The sequence below is a fragment of the Molossus molossus genome, unplaced genomic scaffold, assembly GCF_014108415.1.
Source record: "Molossus molossus isolate mMolMol1 unplaced genomic scaffold, mMolMol1.p scaffold_m16_p_15, whole genome shotgun sequence".
NCBI classification, from domain to species: Eukaryota; Metazoa; Chordata; class Mammalia; order Chiroptera; family Molossidae; genus Molossus; species Molossus molossus.
In genome coordinates, this window is record NW_023425350.1 from 1,421,325 (window position 1) to 1,439,486 (window position 18,162).

The window sequence follows — 18,162 nt, forward strand, 5'->3', positions numbered from 1 at the left end:
GGCAGGAAGGCCGGTCCAGAGGCCCCGCGATGAGACACGTCCTTTGGTGACACTCACACCGGGCACAGCCACACAAGCTGCTGTGCAAGGTCACCTGTGTGTGTCGTGTGTAGAGAGCGGTGCCCTGTGCAGGGGCCGGCGGGACGGGCCAGGGACCACAGTGCGGGGCAAGGCCTGGCGTGTGAGCTTGCGGGTCTCGGGCTTCACGAATATAAACACACCGTCGAATGTGTGAGAGCCGGTCATAAAGACGGGGAGAGAATGTCGTGAACCTCGGGGGACAGTGTACAGTGGAGAGACCAGCACGACGGGGCTCCCAACAGCCTCGAGCGCTGTCCGGTGGCCGCGAGCCCAGCTGTGGCCTGCACACTGTCACTCGCTGTCCGGCTCGGGGAACTCCCGTCACTGTGTACTCCTCCTTTCTGCAGGAGTCAGTGCCCTGCCCGTGCTCACTATGAAGAGGGAGCTGGCCCTCCTCAGCCTGGCCTTCCTGTCGCTCGTGCCGTCTGGACAGCCTCAGTCTCAGCAGACAGCGGACGACGCCTGCTCCGTGCAGATCCTGGTCCCCGGCCTCAAAGGTACCGCTGCCCGGGCTCCCCGCCGGCCTCCAGGAGTGGCCAGAGGGCGGGTGGGGACCCCATGCCTGCTGACACAGTGGCCCTCCTGAGTCCCCAGTCCTGAGTCCCGGTGCCGGCTCAGGGTCTGACCTGGCTGTGCCTCAGTTTCCCCATTTGAAAAAGCAAGGGTTGGAATACATAGCGTCCGCTCTGCGTTCGGCCAGGAGTTCTGCAATTCAGAGACCACGTACGTGCGGCTCAGGCCTCTGCACGGGCTGAGTGAAGGCGGCTGGCGTTTGTCCCGGGCTCCAGCCCGCCATCAGGCGACCCCAGAATGGCCGCCTCCGGCCCCTTTGCAGACATGGACACACCACACGAGGGGCAGGAATTTGGCATCTTGCCAGCCTGGCTGCTCAGCTCCGGAGCCTGTCCCCCTGGGGCTCTTCCCCCTTCTCCCAGGGATCAGGGATACTTTCCTCTTCTTGCCATGTCTGTAGCTCCCTTCCTGGCGGAGCAAGCCCTGCGCACCCGCGGGGGGCCCTTCGTGGGAGAAAGTCACGTTCCCACAAAGCACGGGCTTCCAGACCTCGGAGTGCTAAGAGGACGAGCTCTGTGGGCCCCGGGGCCAGTGCAAAGGAAGACGCAGGCCCAGGTTCCCGGGGGATGAGGGATTTCAACAGGGACAGGGCGCCTCCACCCCGCACCCAGGGATGAGCCGGGCCTCCAGCTCCTGGGCAGGAAGGTGGGGGGCAGGGGTGCGGCCCAGGCTCTGCCCTCCCTCCCCGCTCCGGCTGCGGGCTACTCTCCGGAGACCGGGCAGCTGCACGGGGAGGTCTTGGGGGCTGCTTTCCCTCTGCTGTGTGGCCCCAGAAGACAACCCTGCAGTTCAGACAAGCCTGTGGCTTCTGTGGCACTTTTTGTTCTTGTTGCCATTGCTGCGAATATCTCACCGGAAGATATTTTTTCTTTCTTTCTTTTTTGTTAATCCTCACCCAAGGATATTTTTCCATTGATTTGCAGAGAAAATACAAGGGAGGAAGGGAGGGAGAGAGAGAGAGGAAAACAGACATTGATTGGTTGCCTCCCACATGACCCCGTTCAGGGTCAGGGGTTGAACCTGCACCAGGTACGTGCCCTTGCCTGGGACTCGAACCTGTGATCCTTCGGTCCGTACGTAGGTCAGCACTCTAACTGCTGAGCCCAACCGGTCCTGTGGCTGGGGTTTTGATTATAACCAGCACACTGACTCTGACAAATTTGAACTATGTCGGAAGAAACGCAGGCTGTCAGAAGTTTGGGTGGAAGGGCGAGTTGGCCCCTGACTTCGTGGCCTGGGTGGGTGTCTGGCGGGACCTTCAGTTTAGATTTGCACAGGTGGCCCCAGACGTGGGCCGGCTCCCGTTCTCCGGATGTTCCTTTCCAGGGGCTCCCGGAGCGGGAGGCGCCTGAGTGTCTGTGGCCTCCACCTGCGGGGTGGAGCAGGGTGGGCCTGGGCCCGGGCCTCTCTGTTGGTGAACACACTCTGGCTGCTTCTCAGAAGTGCTGAAGGGACACCTTTGCCGTGGCCCCGTCAGTCCTATGTCCCGTGGATGCTGTGCTGACACCCCTCAGCAGACAGCCAGTGCTCTGAGCTTACTGTGGACAAGCCATGCGGTGACAAGGCCCCTGTCCCCCCCAGCCCCCATCTCTGTCGTACAATGGGGTTCAGTCAAAGGCTTGGTACTCCCTGAGCACGCGTCTGCAGGTTGAGGAGGTTAGGGGTTAAAACTGGACGCCCCTTTGTTTTCTACTCCTGAAACCCTTTGGGGCTGAGCACAGGGCCTGGGAGCACCCAGGAGCAGATGGTAAGGGATGGAAAGATTAAGTATATTCTAGAGCTAATGTCAACATTTAATTAGTCCTTCCCTAATTCCAATAAAATACACAAATACATGGGAAGAGATTAAAAGCCTAGAAGGAAGCATCTTGAACTGTTAACAGCAGCGGTGTTCTTGGAGTATGGAGTCGTGGGGTCCAAAACCTCCGGGGGAACAGTCCACGCTTCCCACAGTTCAGCAGCATTGACAGTGTAAATACACAACAGGGCCTGGCCAACATTCAAGTGGCTCTGGGCTTTCAAGCGCATCGTGAGGGCATTTCTGAGCCAGATGCTTTTTAAAATCTGCATTGGCGATTGCGTCCGAGTGCAGAAGTGAAGCTTGTCCCCTCCTGGGTCTTCTCCCTCCTCAGTCTGCCTCCTCCTGGGTCTGCCCCCTCTGCGGTCTGCCCCCTCCTGGCTCTGCCCCCTCTGCGGTCTGCCCCCTCCTGGGTCTGCCCCCTCTGTGGCCTGCCCCCTCCTGGGTCTGCCCCCTCTGTGGTCTGCCCCCTCCTGGCTCTGCCCCCTCTGTGGCCTGCCCCCTCCTGGCTCTGCCCCCTCTGTGGTCTGCCCCCTCCTGGGTCTGCCCCCTCTGTGGTCTGCCCCCTCCTGGGTCTGCCCCCTCTGTGGTCTGCCCCCTCCTGGGTCTACCCCCTCTGTGGTCTGCCCCCTCCTGGGTCTGCCCCCTCCTGGGTCTGCCCCCTCTGTGGTCTGCCCCCTCCTGGGTCTGCCCCCTCTGTGGTCTGCCCCCTCCTGGGTCTACCCCCTCTGTGGTCTGCCCCCTCCTGGGTCTACCCCCTCCTGGGTCTGCCCCCTCTGTGGTCTGCCCCCTCCTGGGTCTACCCCCTCTGTGGTCTGCCCCCTCCTGGGTCTACCCCCTCCTGGGTCTGCCCCCTCTGTGGACTGCCCCCTCCTGGGTCTGTTCCCTCTGTGGTCTGCCCCCTCTGTGGTCTGCCCCCTCCTGGGTCTGCCCCCTCTGTGGTCTGCCCCCTCCTGGGTCTGCCCCCTCCTGGGTCTGCCCCCTCTGTGGTCTGCCCCCTCCTGGGTCTGCCCCCTCCTGGGTCTGCCCCCTCTGTGGTCTGCCCCCTCCTGGGTCTGCCCCCTCTGTGGTCTGCCCCCTCCTGGGTCTACCCCCTCCTGGGTCTGCCCCCTCTGTGGACTGCCCCCTCCTGGGTCTGTTCCCTCTGTGGTCTGCCCCCTCTGCGGTCTGTCCCCTTCGAGGTGGGACCTACCCCAGGGCCAGCTGCATGTCTTCTCATCAGCAATGTCTCAACACCAACACTGTGGTGTCATCAGTGAGGAGCCACTAAAATGCCAGGCCAAAGCTTCGTCCACAGAGAGCTGGTTGGTGTCACTCTTCTCTGGGCTTCTACAGTGAGCAGAACAGGACAGTGTTCTGGAGAACAGAGAGTTCATGAGTTAGTCCCATGTGGCCCTGTACCCCAGGATTATCCTTCATTTCAGGGCTACAGGTGGGACACAGGCCATGTACCTGGGGCACTTGGTCCAGGTCCCTGGGTCTATACGGCAACATTATTTTATCAAGCCTACATGGCAACACTGTTTTATCAAGCCTACATGGCAACACTGTTTCATCAAGCCTACGTGGCAACACTGTTTCATCAAGCCTACGTGGCAACACTGTTTCATCAAGCCTACAGGGCAACACTGTTTCATCAAGCCTACATGGCAACACTGTTTCATCAAGCCTACAGGGCAACATTGGTTCATCAGGTCTATATGGCAACACTGTTTCAATAAGGTTATAAGGTAGCTTGGCTTCATTAGGTTTACTCTCACCACCTGTCAGTGCCAAGGGGACAATTCTAGTAGAGGAACTTCTTAATATATTTATTAATGCCCTTAAAATCCAGATGTCTTGTTCTGTTTTTATTTCCAGCTTTACTGAGGTGTAAGTGAGCAATAGGAGTTGTATATTCATAAGGTGTACAGTGTGATGATGACGAGACAGATACATTGCAAACCGATGACCGCAGCCTGTCACTTCCTATGGGCACCGTTCTGTGTGTGAACTCAGGTCTTGCTCTGACAGGTGACTCCTAGGGACAAGGTGGGGTCCTACTCTTGTTGTGAGCCTGCTGATTAGAAACAGCCCCTCATTCAGACAGGAAGTTCCTAGCTCTAATGTTTATATTGGCAGCAGGGGGTGGGGAGGAGGGGAATCAGGACAAGAAGCAAGTCTGGGGCTTCCAGACGATAAGAGTTTGGGGTGAGGCAGATTTGTGCCCTGTGACGTCGAAGACTGGCACCAGAGGAGCCCTGCCACTGAGCGCGCACCCCATGCCAGCGTGTGGTGTGGGCCAGGAGGACGGTGGCTGCGCAGAGGCTACCCTGCTGAGCGCCTGTACTTAGTTGTTCATGTTGGGTGAATGAAGGGATGCCACCTCCCTTCTTGGCTCACAGATCGTCTCTGACCTTGCAGAGATGCTGTGACATTCACGTGCTGTAAAGCCTGTGACTGCAGAGAGATGGAACCACAGGGCAGAAGCTGAAGGACCCTTTCCACCTAAGGTGGCTCCGCCTTCTTTCAGGAGGAGTCCTGGGGACAGGGAGGACTTCTCATCACAGGAGTGTGTGTGTGTGTGAGATGGGCTTCACCATCACACTCAGCTTCAAGGCACATGGTGACCCACAGGATAGTCCTGCTTCCATCCTGGGACCAAGCTGGTTACCTGCAGAGCGAGGGCGGGAACGAGGCTGCCACCGGCCATGCTCCACAGGACGAGCCAGATAGTCTGCGAGGAGTTTGTCACCCCAGTGCGTCAGGAGCTGTCAGTCATTGGGGATAGAAATATAAGCCCAGTGAGGTCACTGAAAGGTGGGCGAGGCCCCATTCATTGGGGAGACAGATGTTGTTGAGACCCCGCCCTGGCGAGTGAGAGGCTGTGGTGTCTTCGGGGGACCCCTCGCGAGGCCGGACTGGGCCACAGATTCCTCAGCACCACTCCGTGCACCCCACCCACTGGCCAGGGCTGGAGCTCGAGATGAAGTGCGTTTGGTGAGAGGGTTGGTGACGACACATCTCCTCTGGGTTTGGAGAGGGTGACACCGCCTTTCCCAATGGCCGGAGACCTTGCTCTCGGTGTGCGATCGTGTGCGAACACGCGAGCCGCCTGCTGCCAGACGGAAAGGGCCCCGCTGTCCCCTGGGTTCCAGCAAAGTGATTTAAACCTGTTCACCGTCATCCCTTCAAACAAGGTCGAAGTCCCTGGCGTTGCCCTGGTACCCCAAGGCTGTGGGTTCAATCTCTGGTCAGGGCTCACACAAGAATCAACCAGCAAATGCACCAGTAAGTGGAACAACAAACCTTCCTCTCTCTGTAAAAATCAATAAATAAAACTAAAATCAAAACAAAAGCAACCCAGGCTGACGAAGCCAGGGGGTGACGCGGGGTTGGGGAGTTCCGCTCTTCGGGCCCTGGACTCTGGTCCGAGCGCTCTCCCCTGCAGCGGGAGGCACGGTGGCCCAGGTCCCCGTCTCTCTCGTCTGGCACCCACTGCTCCTCGTGCTCCGCCGGCCTCCGTGGGCTCCAGGGCTGACCTGGGTCGCTGCTTCCTCGTGCTCTGCAGAAGCAGGTGTCATGAACTCGGGGCCACCCACCGCCCTTCCTGGCTGCCCTGCGTCAGAGCGTCTCGCGTGTGCCCTCGCCGCTGGCGTGCGCCCTCCTGGCCGGTCCAGAACGGCCCCCATGCCATCTAGGCGAAAGCTCTTTGCTCACAGATGTCCGTGTGATTTGCAGGGAGGCAGGCAAGTAGTAAATACTGACGACATTTCCTTTATTTCTCGGAGAGGAGAGAGCAGTTTGTTCTCCGTGGCAGGGACAAGCCAGCTGAAATGTGAGTCTCTGCTGGCGGAGAAATAGCCGTCACTGAGAACTCTGCGCGGTAAATCAGCCCAAATCAATACCCGATCAAGAAGGGGCCGTGGGAAAGCGGCCGGGCTCCCTGGTGTGCAGCATGGATTGCACGTAATTTCCGAGGGACGGGGTGTGCAGAAATGCTGGCTGGCGTGATCACCTGCGGGCTTAGATCTTTATGTCCCCTGGGAGGGGCAGACAGCAAACATTTCAAACCCTGCCACATGTGAACAGAGTTTGGAAACAGCCTTTGTTCTTAAGAAGCGTGTGCAGGGCTAGTCCCCAAGGACGAAGCCAAGGTCACTGGGAGCGAGTGGGGCCCGGAGGCAGCCTCGGAGTTAGGGTTGAAACGGTGGAGGGCGGGTGATTTGTGCAGCAGCACAGTGTTCCAGACACTCATTCAGCCCTCGTCCAAGACATCGGAGCGGGAGTCAGGGAGCCCTCCCGACCACCTGCGCCCACGTCCTTCATAGTGACATGCGGGGTCTTGGGGAGCACCGTGTCAGGGCCAGATGGGATCCAGCCAGAGGGGTAATTGGAGAGGGCAGAGCACCCTCTGTGACAGAGGTCAGGGGGTGGGAGAGGGTGGGGAAGAGAGATGACCCCCCCTGGAGGGATGGGCGGGGGAGCGGAGGCCCAGGACCCAGCTGGCAGCACAGATGGACTAAGAAGCTATCTCCTCGCTCTCCCTCCTCCTGTCACACTGGGTCCTGTGCTCAGAGCGAGTCCTCAACACATGTGGCTTCTTCCGCAGGGGACGCTGGAGAGAAGGGAGACAAAGGCGCACCAGGACGGCCTGGAAGAGTGGGCCCCACGGGAGAAAAAGGTACCTTCTCAGCCCTCAGGCTGCACACGAGGGCGGGGGAGAAGCTGGGTGAGGGGCGTGAGGGGAGCCCAGCACCTGTGTAGGTCTCAGGACGGACGCTAGCTTGGTGGTGAAGCAGGGTGAGGAGAGGCCTCTTTGCGCAACGCTCCTTGGCCCTGGCCTGGTGGCTCTAGAAGGACAGTGCATCCTGGGAGGTGTGCGTGGAGGGTGGTGCGTGCGTGGAGGGTGGTGCGTGCGTGGAGGGTGGTGCGTGCGTGGTGGGTGGTGCGTGCGTGAAGGGTGGTGCGTGCGTGGAGGATGGTCTGTGTGTGGTGCGTGCGTGGAGGATGGTGCGTGCGTGGAGGGTGGTGCATGCGTGGAGGGTGGTCTGTGCGTGGAGGGTGGTGCGTGCGTGGTGGGTGGTGCGTGCGTGGAGGGTGGTCCGAGCGTGGAGGGTGGTGCGTGCGTGGAGGGTGGTGCGTGCGTGGAGGGTGGTCCGAGCGTGGAGGGTGGTGCGTGCGTGGTGGGTGGTGCGTGCGTGGAGGGTGGTGCGTGCGTGGTGAGTGGTCTGTGTGTGGTGCGTGCGTGGCAGGTGGTGTGTGGAGGGGGTGTGTGTGCGTGGAGGGGGTGTGTGTGCGTGGAGCGGGGGTGCACGGGATCTTGTGCTGCTCGGCCCCTCACCAGCCTCATCTGCCAGAGGGGCATCGCTGTGAGCGTTGGATGCGTGAGTGCAGCCATGAGGGGTGCAGACAGCAGTGGTGGGGCAAACACTGAAGGCAGCGGGGGGCACACAGACCTGGGAGGCGTGTAGCCCCACAGGCTCCCACTCACCGCTGACGGGCACTGACCGCGGTGCGTGTGTCCTCCTGGCCAGGACACCCTCAGCCCCCGGGCTTCTGTGAGGTCGCAGGAAGTCGGCCAGACGTGGGGAGCGGCAGCCCAGCGCTTGTAGGCGCCAGCGGCAGCCGGTGTCGTCACCATTAGGGTGCGCTCGGCGCTCTGCACTGTCATCCAGTCCCGGGCCTGTGGGGTGGGTGTCAGCACTTCACACTCTTCCCAGACGCTGCACCGGGACTGGTCTAGCCACGCCCCCCGCCAGCCTGTAGCCTTGGAGAGCCGGGCTGTTTCCAGTTCTTAGAAATTATTCTAACAACACGAATGAAGGTTGTTGAGCACGTTTTTAAACCCACGCCCGGTGTTGTGGCCTTTTTTTTTTTTTTTTTATCCTCACCCAAGGACATTTTTTCATTTTGTTGTTCAGATAGAGTGGAAGGGAGAGAAAGAGAGAGAAACATCGACGTGAAAGGGACACATGGAGTGGTTGCCACCTGCACAATCCAACCAGGGCCGGGGACAAACTGCAACCGAGGCACATGCCCTTAGCGGGAACCGAACCCGGGTCTCTCGGGACCGCAGGCCGACGCTCCAACCGCTGAGCCAAACTGGTCAGGGCTGTTTTGGCCTTTTGAGGTGCACAGTGTGACGTGTTTGACATCCGTGCTCATGTGGGCCCGTCACCCCCTCACAGGCGACCCCTCCCCCAGACCCAGGCGCCGATTTTACTTCTTAGTTTTCTCTTTACTCATAAAAATGAATTTAAAAAAATAAGCTAGTTTTATAGTACAAAGCTTAAAACATACAGAGATTATTCACAGGAAATGGTCTCCTTCCTGGGCCCGCACCCCAGTGCTCCCACCTGCACCCAGAGTCAGGGTCACTGTCTTTGCAGTGATGTTGTGAACTGGGGCCCGGGGGGTGCTGATGCTGAGGCCAGGACAGCAGGCTGATGTGGGGACCTGGACCCCCCATCTGGGTGCTCTTCCCCACCTCTCCACGAGATGCCAGTTGGTGTCCACATGGGCTGGCTGCCCCGGGGACTGGCCGGGGGTGGGGACCCCTGCGGGAAGGTAGGCTGCTGCAGGGTGAGGTGCGGGCACACTGCCGGCGCCTGTTCTGAAATGACAGAGGAGCCTGGGTGTGAGAACCCTCCCCGCGCTCCTAGCCCTCGGGGCCCTGCGGCACGGGAAGGAGGCCGGTGCCCCGGACCACTCAGGGCTCCCTGGGATCCACGGAGTCGCAGCCCTTTGTACAAATCGCTGAGGGAGCTCAATCCCAGCGCCCTTCTGCCCCGGCTCACGTCAGAGGGCTGAGTGACCTCTTCGCAGGAAGGAGTAAGAACTGCCCGCCTGCTCCACGGTGTCTGGAGGCCCCGTGTGCTGGGCGGTGGGTGGGTGGGCGAGGGGGCCGCCCCCGTTCCCAGCTCTGGCTGCCTCCAGCCCGAACGGGAAGGGACAGGGTGTCTGTGTGTCCAGCGCTTTTCCAATCACCTCTCACAACCAGGGCGGGGGTGGGGGTTGCCTGCTTTTTGCAAAAGTCTTGCCCCTGGAGGAGCGGGAGGAAGCGGCGTTGCTGTGCCCGGCCGCGTCCCCTGAGCACCTCTGGGTGTGCTGACCACACTGCCTCTCTGCCCCGGGGCCGGTTACACCCCTGCTCCTGAACCTCCACAGTGTCATCAAGTAGGCAATGTCCACAGTCATGGGCTTAAAAAAATTTTTTTAATTGATTTTTCAGAGAGAGAGAGGGAGAGACAGAGAGAGGAACATCGATTGGCCGCCTCCTGCACGCCCCCCACTGGGGATCGAGCCCACCACCCGGGCATGTGCCCTGACCAGGACGAACCAGGACCTCTCCACAGGACGATGTTCAGTCCACTGAGCCTCCCCGGCCGGGCACAGTCACAGGGGGTTTAATGGTTGGTCCTCACCCTGTTCCTCTCTGCCCAGCACATAGAACATCCCCGTTAGAAGCAGCAGGTGGCACCAGCCGTGGGTCTCGGTGTGCGTAGCTCTTGTCAGAGGGTGACTGTGCCACGGGGACTCCTGGCCACTCAGATGGTCTGGATTCGCACCCGGCTCCTGCTCACCGGCATCCAATCTGTGTGTGTGAGGATGAAGCTATGCCGGTGCACATGCGTGTATATGGTGTGTGTGAGGATGAAGCTATGCCGGTGCACATGCGTGTATATGGTGTGTGTGAGGATGAAGCTATGCCGGTGCACATGCGTGTATATGGAGTGTGTGAGGATGAAGCTATGCCGGTGCACATGCGTGTATATGGAGTGTGTGAGGATGAAGCTATGCCGGTGCACATGCGTGTATATGGTGTGTGTGAGGATGAAGCTATGCCGGTGCACATGCGTGTATAGGGAGTGTGTGAGGATGAAGCTATGCCGGTGCACATGCGTGTATATGGAGTGTGTGAGGATGAAGCTGTGCCGGTGCACATGCGTGTATATGGAGTGTGTGAGGATGAAGCTATGCCGGTGCACATGCGTGTATATGGTGTGTGTGAGGATGAAGCTATGCCGGTGCACATGCGTGTATATGGAGTGTGTGAGGATGAAGCTATGCCGGTGCACATGCGTGTATATGGTGTGTGTGAGGATGAAGCTATGCCGGTGCACATGCGTGTATATGGTGTGTGTGAGGATGAAGCTATGCCGGTGCACATGCGTGTATATGGAGTGTGTGAGGATGAAGCTGTGCCGGTGCACATGCGTGTATATGGTGTGTGTGAGGATGAATATGCCGGTGCACATGTGTGTATATGGAGTGTGTGAGGATGAAGCTATGCCGGTGCACATGCGTGTATATAGTGTGTGTGAGGATGAAGCTATGCCGGTGCACATGCGTGTATATGGTGTGTGTGAGGATGAAGCTATGCCGGTGCACATGCGTGTATATGGTGTGTGTGAGGATGAAGCTGTGCCGGTGCACATGCGTGTATATGGTGTGTGTGAGGATGAAGCTGTGCCGGTGCACATGCGTGTATATGGTGTGTGTGAGGATGAAGCTATGCCGGTGCACATGCGTGTATATGGTGTGTGTGAGGATGAATATGCCGTGCACATGTGTGTATATGGAGTGTGTGAGGATGAAGCTATGCCGGTGCACATGCGTGTATATGGAGTGTGTGAGGATGAAGCTGTGCCGGTGCACATGCGTGTATATGGAGTGTGTGAGGATGAAGCTATGCTGGTGCACATGCGTGTATATGGTGTGTGTGAGGATGAAGCTGTGCCGGTGCACATGCGTGTATATGGTGTGTGTGAGGATGAATATGCCGGTGCACATGTGTGTATATGGAGTGTGTGAGGATGAAGCTGTGCCGGTGCACATGCGTGTATATGGTGTGTGTGAGGATGAAGCTATGCCGGTGCACATGCGTATATATGGTGTGTGTGAGGATGAAGCTATGCCGGTGCACATGCGTGTATATGGTGTGTGTGAGGATGAAGCTGTGCCGGTGCACATGCGTGTATATGGTGTGTGTGAGGATGAAGCTATGCCGGTGCACATGCGTGTATATGGAGTGTGTGAGGATGAAGCTATGCCGGTGCACATGCGTGTATATGGAGTGTGTGAGGATGAAGCTATGCCGGTGCACATGCGTGTATATGGTGTGTGTGAGGATGAAGCTATGCCGGTGCACATGCGTGTATATGGTGTGCGTGAGGATGAAGCTATGCCGGTGCACATGCGTGTATATGGTGTGTGTGAGGATGAATATGCTGGTGCACATGCGTGTATATGGTGTGTGTGAGGATGAATATGCTGGTGCACATGCGTGTATATGGTGTGTGTGAGGATGAATATGCTGGTGCACATGCGTGTATATGGTGTGTGTGAGGATGAAGCTATGCCGGTGCACATGCGTGTATATGGTGTGTGTGAGGATGAAGCTATGCCGGTGCACATGCGTGTATATGGTGTGTGTGAGGATGAAGCTATGCCGGTGCACATGCGTGTATATGGAGTGTGTGAGGATGAAGCTATGCCGGTGCACATGTGTGTATATGGAGTGTGTGAGGATGAAGCTATGCCGGTGCACATGCGTGTATATGGTGTGTGTGAGGATGAAGCTATGCCAGTGCACATGCGTGTATATGGTGTGTGTGAGGATGAAGCTATGCCGGTGCACATGCGTGTATATGGTGTGTGTGAGGATGAAGCTATGCCGGTGCACATGCGTGTATATGGGTGTGTGAGGATGAAGCTATGCCGGTGCACATGCGTGTATATGGTGTGTGTGAGGATGAAGCTATGCCGGTGCACATGCGTGTATATGGTGTGTGTGAGGATGAAGCTGTGCCGGTGCACATGCGTGTATATGGTGTGTGTGAGGATGAAGCTGTGCCGGTGCACATGCGTGTGTATGGTGTGTGTGAGGATGAAGCTGTGCCGGTGCACATGCGTGTGTATGGTGTGTGTGAGGATGAAGCTATGCCGGTGCACATGCGTGTATATGGTGTGTGTGAGGATGAAGCTATGCCGGTGCACATGCGTGTATATGGTGTGTGTGAGGATGAAGCTGTGCCGGTGCACATGCTTGTATATGGTGTGTGTGAGGATGAAGCTGTGCCGGTGCACATGCGTGTATATGGTGTGTGTGAGGATGAAGCCGTGCTGGTACACATGCGTGTGTATATGGTGTGTGCATATTTGTGAATATGTGTGTTTGGACATGTTTGGATGTGTGTATAGTATACGTGTGTGTATAGCATTTGTGTGTGTGTGTGTGTGTATGTGTGAGTGTGTGAGTGTGAGTGTATGATGTTCACGGGAGGGATATCACATGGCCTGTGCATCAACCGACTCTGACCTCGTTGTCTTCCACAGGAGACGTGGGTGACAAAGGACAGAAGGGCAGTGTGGGTCGCCATGGAAAAATTGGTCCCATTGGTTCCAAAGGTGCGTCCATGCCTTCCGCCTCACCTTCCCGGCCCGGCCGCGGCACGGCTCCGGTCCTGCCCGGTGTCGTGTTGACTCTTGTGTGCTGCGTGTGTGACCAGTCCTGTCCCACTGTGTGTGTTCTGGGAGTAAGTCTCTGGGGATGAACGCCTGCCCTTTCCCACCGGGGTGCACCTGGCCGCCTGCTCTGGCTGCGCAGCCCTGGGGCGCAGGGTGGGTGGGGGCAGGGCCCAGGGCGGCAGGGCCGGCCCAGCCCCCGTGCTCTGTCCCCCACTCAGGCAGCAGACTCTTTGAGCTGGTGTGTCCCTCACCTGTGCTGGGCTCTGGAGGTGCAGTGGGGTGCGGGAAGCAAGGAGCCCCAGTCCCTGAGCTCAGTGGGTGACCCGGGGTCTCCTGCAGTTCCTGTCCTGGGCACTAGAGAGTAGGCCACAGCTGGGAGGGCTCGTGGGAGGGAGGCAGCCGGGCTGCCCAGGCTGGTGCCGGTTCTGGAGCCTCATTAGCCTGCCTGGGGTTTGAGCCCTGAGTGGGTTCGGGGGGTTCGCTCTGCTCTGTGGTCAAGGACCTGGCCCTGCTCGGTCCGGCCAGGACTGAGACACAGTGTGGCCAGCTCTGCTGAGCGGCGCCTTCCCAGCAGACCCTGGGGTGCACCTGCGTGGACGGCCACGGCTCGCAGGGCACAGGTGCGCGTGCTGGGCTAAGGGACCCGGGCCCCGAAACGCAGACCCGGGGAGTGTCTCTGACAGAGCTCTCCTGACACTCGTACGCGTCTAAGTCAGCGGCATTAGCGCGTGTGCAACGTGTGCAGCCATCACCACGCTTCCCAAAAGGCTTCGTCACCAGAGAGAGGCTCTGCCCGCGAAGCAGTAACTCCGCCCTCCAGCGCGGGCGACCTCTGACTGCTTCCCGCCCTGAGAACTCGCCCCTCCAGGTTCTTTGTGTGCAGGGGTCAGGCCAGGCTTGTCCTCTGGGTCTGACACGTGCTTTCAAGTTCCTCTGTCTTGTGGCCGGTGTCAGAATTCCCGCCCTTTTTACGGCTAAACGATGTTCCATTGCACGGACGGACCACGCTTTATTGGTGCACACCTTGCCTGGTAGCTACTGTGACCGCGCAGGGGATGTCGACCTGTGAGCAGGGGCGTGTACGCTTTGCGTGTGCAGTGTGTGCTCCGGGTACATGTCTCACCGAGGGCCGTCCTGGACCCTCAGGTGGCCCCCCTCCCTTGGCTCACTTCATCTGTGCGGTCAGCGCCCAGGTCCCGTCAGGCTGCCTCTCTGTCGTCTCCACGCCCCGGTGTGGACAAAGAACACAGAGGAGTCCGCTGGACGGAGACCGCCAAGCTCAGTCCTTCCTGGGCGAGTGGACTCGGAATCCACACTCGAGGGGTCCTGACCCTTTGCTGCCCCCCAATGAGACCCGTCATTTCTCCCCAGGAGAAAGACACCACTTTGGGGACAGTCACGTGGCTGTCATGTCAACAGTCACTGTCTCATTTTTCAGAGCAGCCAGAGGCTCTGTGGCCAGGCCTTTGTTCAAGCTCCTTGCTGTGCACCTTGAGAAATGGAGGCAGGGTGGACAAGTGGGGTGTTGCACCTAACAGGGGGCTGGAGCCAGGTCTGCGGGTGGCTGTGCCCTCCTGTGGCCCCTGCTGCCTGTCGGAGATGGGTTAGCGGGGTGAGAACCCCTTGTCCACGTGGGCGAGGTCGTGTCTGAGGTCCCCTCAGCTCTGAGATCACACGTTCTGTCTGCATCGTCCTGCTGTGACCAGGGCCCCGAGCAGAGCCAGCATCGGGGTGGTGGCCACTTGCTGGTGGTGTCAGGACACCGGACGGGATGTCCACAGAGTGCTCGGGGCACATCAGGATTCTCCAGAGCTGGTGTAGAGAGGGCCCTCTGGTCCTCTCTGAGGTCCCGTGAAGCGGGGTGTCCCTGCCACACACGTGGGGCCTGGGAAGCCGTGGTCTGCAGAGCGTGGCTCTGGGCTCAGGACAAACCCAGGGCGTCACACTAGAAGACATAGCGCGTTGGCCCGGACACCTGTGAACTCGTGAAACATGTCCTGCCTCTTCTTGGTGACGCTGACGTTGCTTTTGTCTTTCAGGTGAAAAGGGGGTTTCTGGTGACATGGGACCCCCTGGCCCCAATGGAGAACCAGGTACTGTGTCAAGGGTCCAAGGGCTTTGAAACATGGATTAAAGTGCCACGTTTGGCCCTGGCTGCTGTGGTCCAGTGGTTAGAGCGTTGGCCCTCACACTGGAGGGTTATGGGTTCGATTCCCGGTCAAGGCAGTACCTGGGTTGCAGGATCGATCCCCGGCCCCGGTCAGGGAGCTGCGGGAGGCAGCCAGTCGATGTGCTTCTCTCACATGGATGGTTTTTCTCTCCCCTCCCCCCCCAAAATCACTGGACACTGTCCTCGGGTGATGACTCACAACAACAAATGGCACCTTAGAAACAGTGTGACTCACGAACGAGGCTGCAGGGGCCGGGAAAGGGGTGCATGTGGCTGGCACGCCCGCCGAGACGGTCAAGGCTCCGTATCCACCCACTGGACACTCTCACGTCCTTCTTAGGTCTGCGGTCTGCTTGTCCACCACGTGTGCTGGGACCTCCGCTCAGACACACCGTCCCGAACCGCAGCCTCCTCTCCATCCTGCTCCGGTGCCACAGGGTCCCCCTGCACTTTCTGGGTGTTTTCCTCGGTCCACGTCCTGACCACCAGCTCCCACGACCCCCCTTTACTCCCCATGCGCCAGGGATGCTCGCGTCCCACAGGGACATCTCGGCACCTCTTCCTCTGCCCAGCCCAGCTCACCAACGGCGCCGCCTCCCACTGAGTCCCGGAGGCAGGAGCCTGGTGTCCTGTACCCCTTCCTCTGCACCCCAACGTTCAATCACTGCGTCCGTTCAACCACCATCGTCTCAATGTTCTGTCCTCTCCGCCTCTCGGGGGCCCTGAGCCAGGCAGTCCCCTCCCCTCCGCCTGGGCCTCCAGGGCCTGCAGGGTCTGCTGAGCCACATTCCTACCTGGGGGAGTGCTGCTCCCTTCTCTCCTGAGGCCCCGCCCCTGGTTCAGCTTCCTGACCGGCCTGGTCTCCGCAGGGGTCCCCTGTGAGTGCAGCCAGCTGAGGAAGGCCATCGGGGAGATGGACAACCAGGTCACCCAGCTGACGTCGGAGCTGAAGTTCATAAAGAATGGTATGTTCCCTGCCCCGTGCGCCCACCCCGGCCCGGCCCCAAAGCCGTGTCTGCGTGGCCCGCAGCGTGGCTCCCGGACCCCGGTGCTCACCTGCCAGGACTGCCCTCCCCCGCAGCTGTCGCCGGCGTGCGGGAGACCGACAGCAAGATCTACCTGCTGGTGAAGGAGGAGCGGGCGTACGTGGACGCGCAGCTGTCCTGCCAGGGCCGGGGCGGCACGCTGGCCATGCCCAAGGACGAGGCCACCAACAGCCTCCTGGCCGCCTACATCGCGCAGGCCGGCCTGGCCCGCGTCTTCGTGGGGATCAACGACCTGGAGCGGGAGGGCGCCTTCATGTACGCCGACCGCTCCCCCATGCAGACCTTCCACAGGTGGCGCAGCGGGGAGCCCAACAATGCCCACGAGGAGGAGGACTGCGTGGAGATGGTGGCCTCCGGGGGCTGGAACGACGTGGCCTGCGGCCTCACCATGCACTTCCTGTGCGAGTTCGACAAGGAGCACGTGTGAGCCGAGGGCGGCCCCCAGCCGCCCCCCCAGCCGCGGGCCCACGGGAGCCCTGGCTCAGTCAGGACAGGGCTCTTTCCTGAGCCCAGACAAGGGGTGTGCTCAGGGCGAAGTGCTCTGGGCTGTGCTTTTGGAAGAAGTCCTGTCGTATTACTTGTATTGTAGCCAAATGGTCTTTATGTGATTGTCCCTCAGACTTGCTCCTGCCTTTGTCCAAACTGTAGAGTAAACGCTTTCCCTGTTGCCGTACTGAAAGCCCACAGAGGTGCGGGGTGTCCCTTTGCTCTCCGCCCGGGCACTGCTCCGTGAAGAGCCCACTGAACCCGGACCCGTGTTCCTGTAAATTAGATGAAAATGTACGATCCTCTTCACTGTCAGCCGAGTAGGGACCACTTTGCTTCGCTGCAAACCCAGACTTCAGGAAAGAGAAATAAACTCTCCAAAGCGAACAGCTCGGTGCGTGGTGGTGTTTTATTCTCTCGATTTCCCCAGTAGCTGGATTTGTTATCAAGACTTCCCGGCTTGTGACAAAGGTGTCAGTGCCCCCCCGCCCAGCTCTGTGTTCAGGACCTGTCAGGCTGGGGCCTTGGAGACTCCAGGACTCTGTCTCCGGCACGAGCCCCCCCACCGGGCAGCTCCCAGCAGGCCTCAGAGCAGCAAGGAGCCAGAGCAAGGGTGCGGGTGAGACAGGCCCGGCCTCTGAACCCCTGAACCCCACAGGAAGTGGCGTCCGTCACCGTGGCTGCGTCCCCGTCGTGGGAGGGTCACAGGTCCAGCCTGCAGGCTCAGGGAGGGCACTGCAGGACATGAGCACAGGCCGGGCCTGGGACCGGCACCCTCTCTGCCTGAGATCCCCCAGGAAAGGTAATACCCGCCTGCATTTCCCAGAGATGACGCACAGACACGCCAAGGAAGCAACGGGGGCGGGGAGGGGGCCGGGAGGCAGTGCCCCAGGCCTGGCGGGTGTCTGCCAGTCCGAGCGAGGCCACTGCCCGTTGCTGTGGGTGATGTTCGGAGGCTGTCTGTGCGCTGCTGCCCTGGCCTGTCCCTCCCCAGCTGCCCGCCGGACAACAGAGCAGGTCTGCTCAGCGCTCCGAGGGCGAAGGGCAGGCATGGGGACTGTCCAGTGGGATAGGGGGGATGTCGCTGCCCTGGCCGGTGTGCTCAGCGGTTAGAGCGTCGGCCCGCAGACCAAAGGGTTAAAGGTTTGATTCTCAGTCAAGGGCATGTACCTGGGTTGCAGGTCCTGGTTGGGGCGTGTGCAGAGGCAACCAATCGATGTGTCTCTCTCACGTGGATGTTTCTCTCTCTCCCTCTCTCCCCTCCCTTCCACTCTCTCTAAAGATCCTTGGGTGAGGATTAAAACGACGATGTTGGCTCCAGAGGGAGGGCTGGCCTGCTTCCTGTTTCCTGCAGAAAGCCCCTCCCTGGGGCTGCCCGCGGTGTGTGCTCCCAGGACCCCTTCCGGGCCCTGCAGGGCCAGGCTCTCTGGATCCTGTCACTGCGGGAAGCAGAGGGGCCTCCTGCTGGAGCCGCACCAGTTTCCCCAGCCCCGCCCCAGGCACTGGCCCTGCCCTGGTCCCAGACGGAGGGCCCCTCGTGCCCAGGGGCAGAGCCA

At 59.7% G+C, this 18,162-nt stretch overlaps 1 protein-coding gene across 1 annotated transcript; it reads left to right on the top strand.

Annotated features, from left to right (window-relative positions):
* The first annotated feature begins 445 nt into the window (after positions 1-445).
* Positions 446-16,547, top strand: COLEC11 (collectin subfamily member 11). Its single transcript, XM_036263224.1, has 6 exons — positions 446-578; positions 7,044-7,115; positions 12,773-12,844; positions 14,944-14,997; positions 15,944-16,039; positions 16,156-16,547. The coding sequence occupies exons 1-6, from the start codon at positions 455-457 to the stop codon at positions 16,545-16,547; spliced, it is 810 nt and encodes a 269-aa protein (XP_036119117.1). The 5' UTR covers positions 446-454.
* Positions 16,548-18,162: the final 1,615 nt, after the last annotated feature.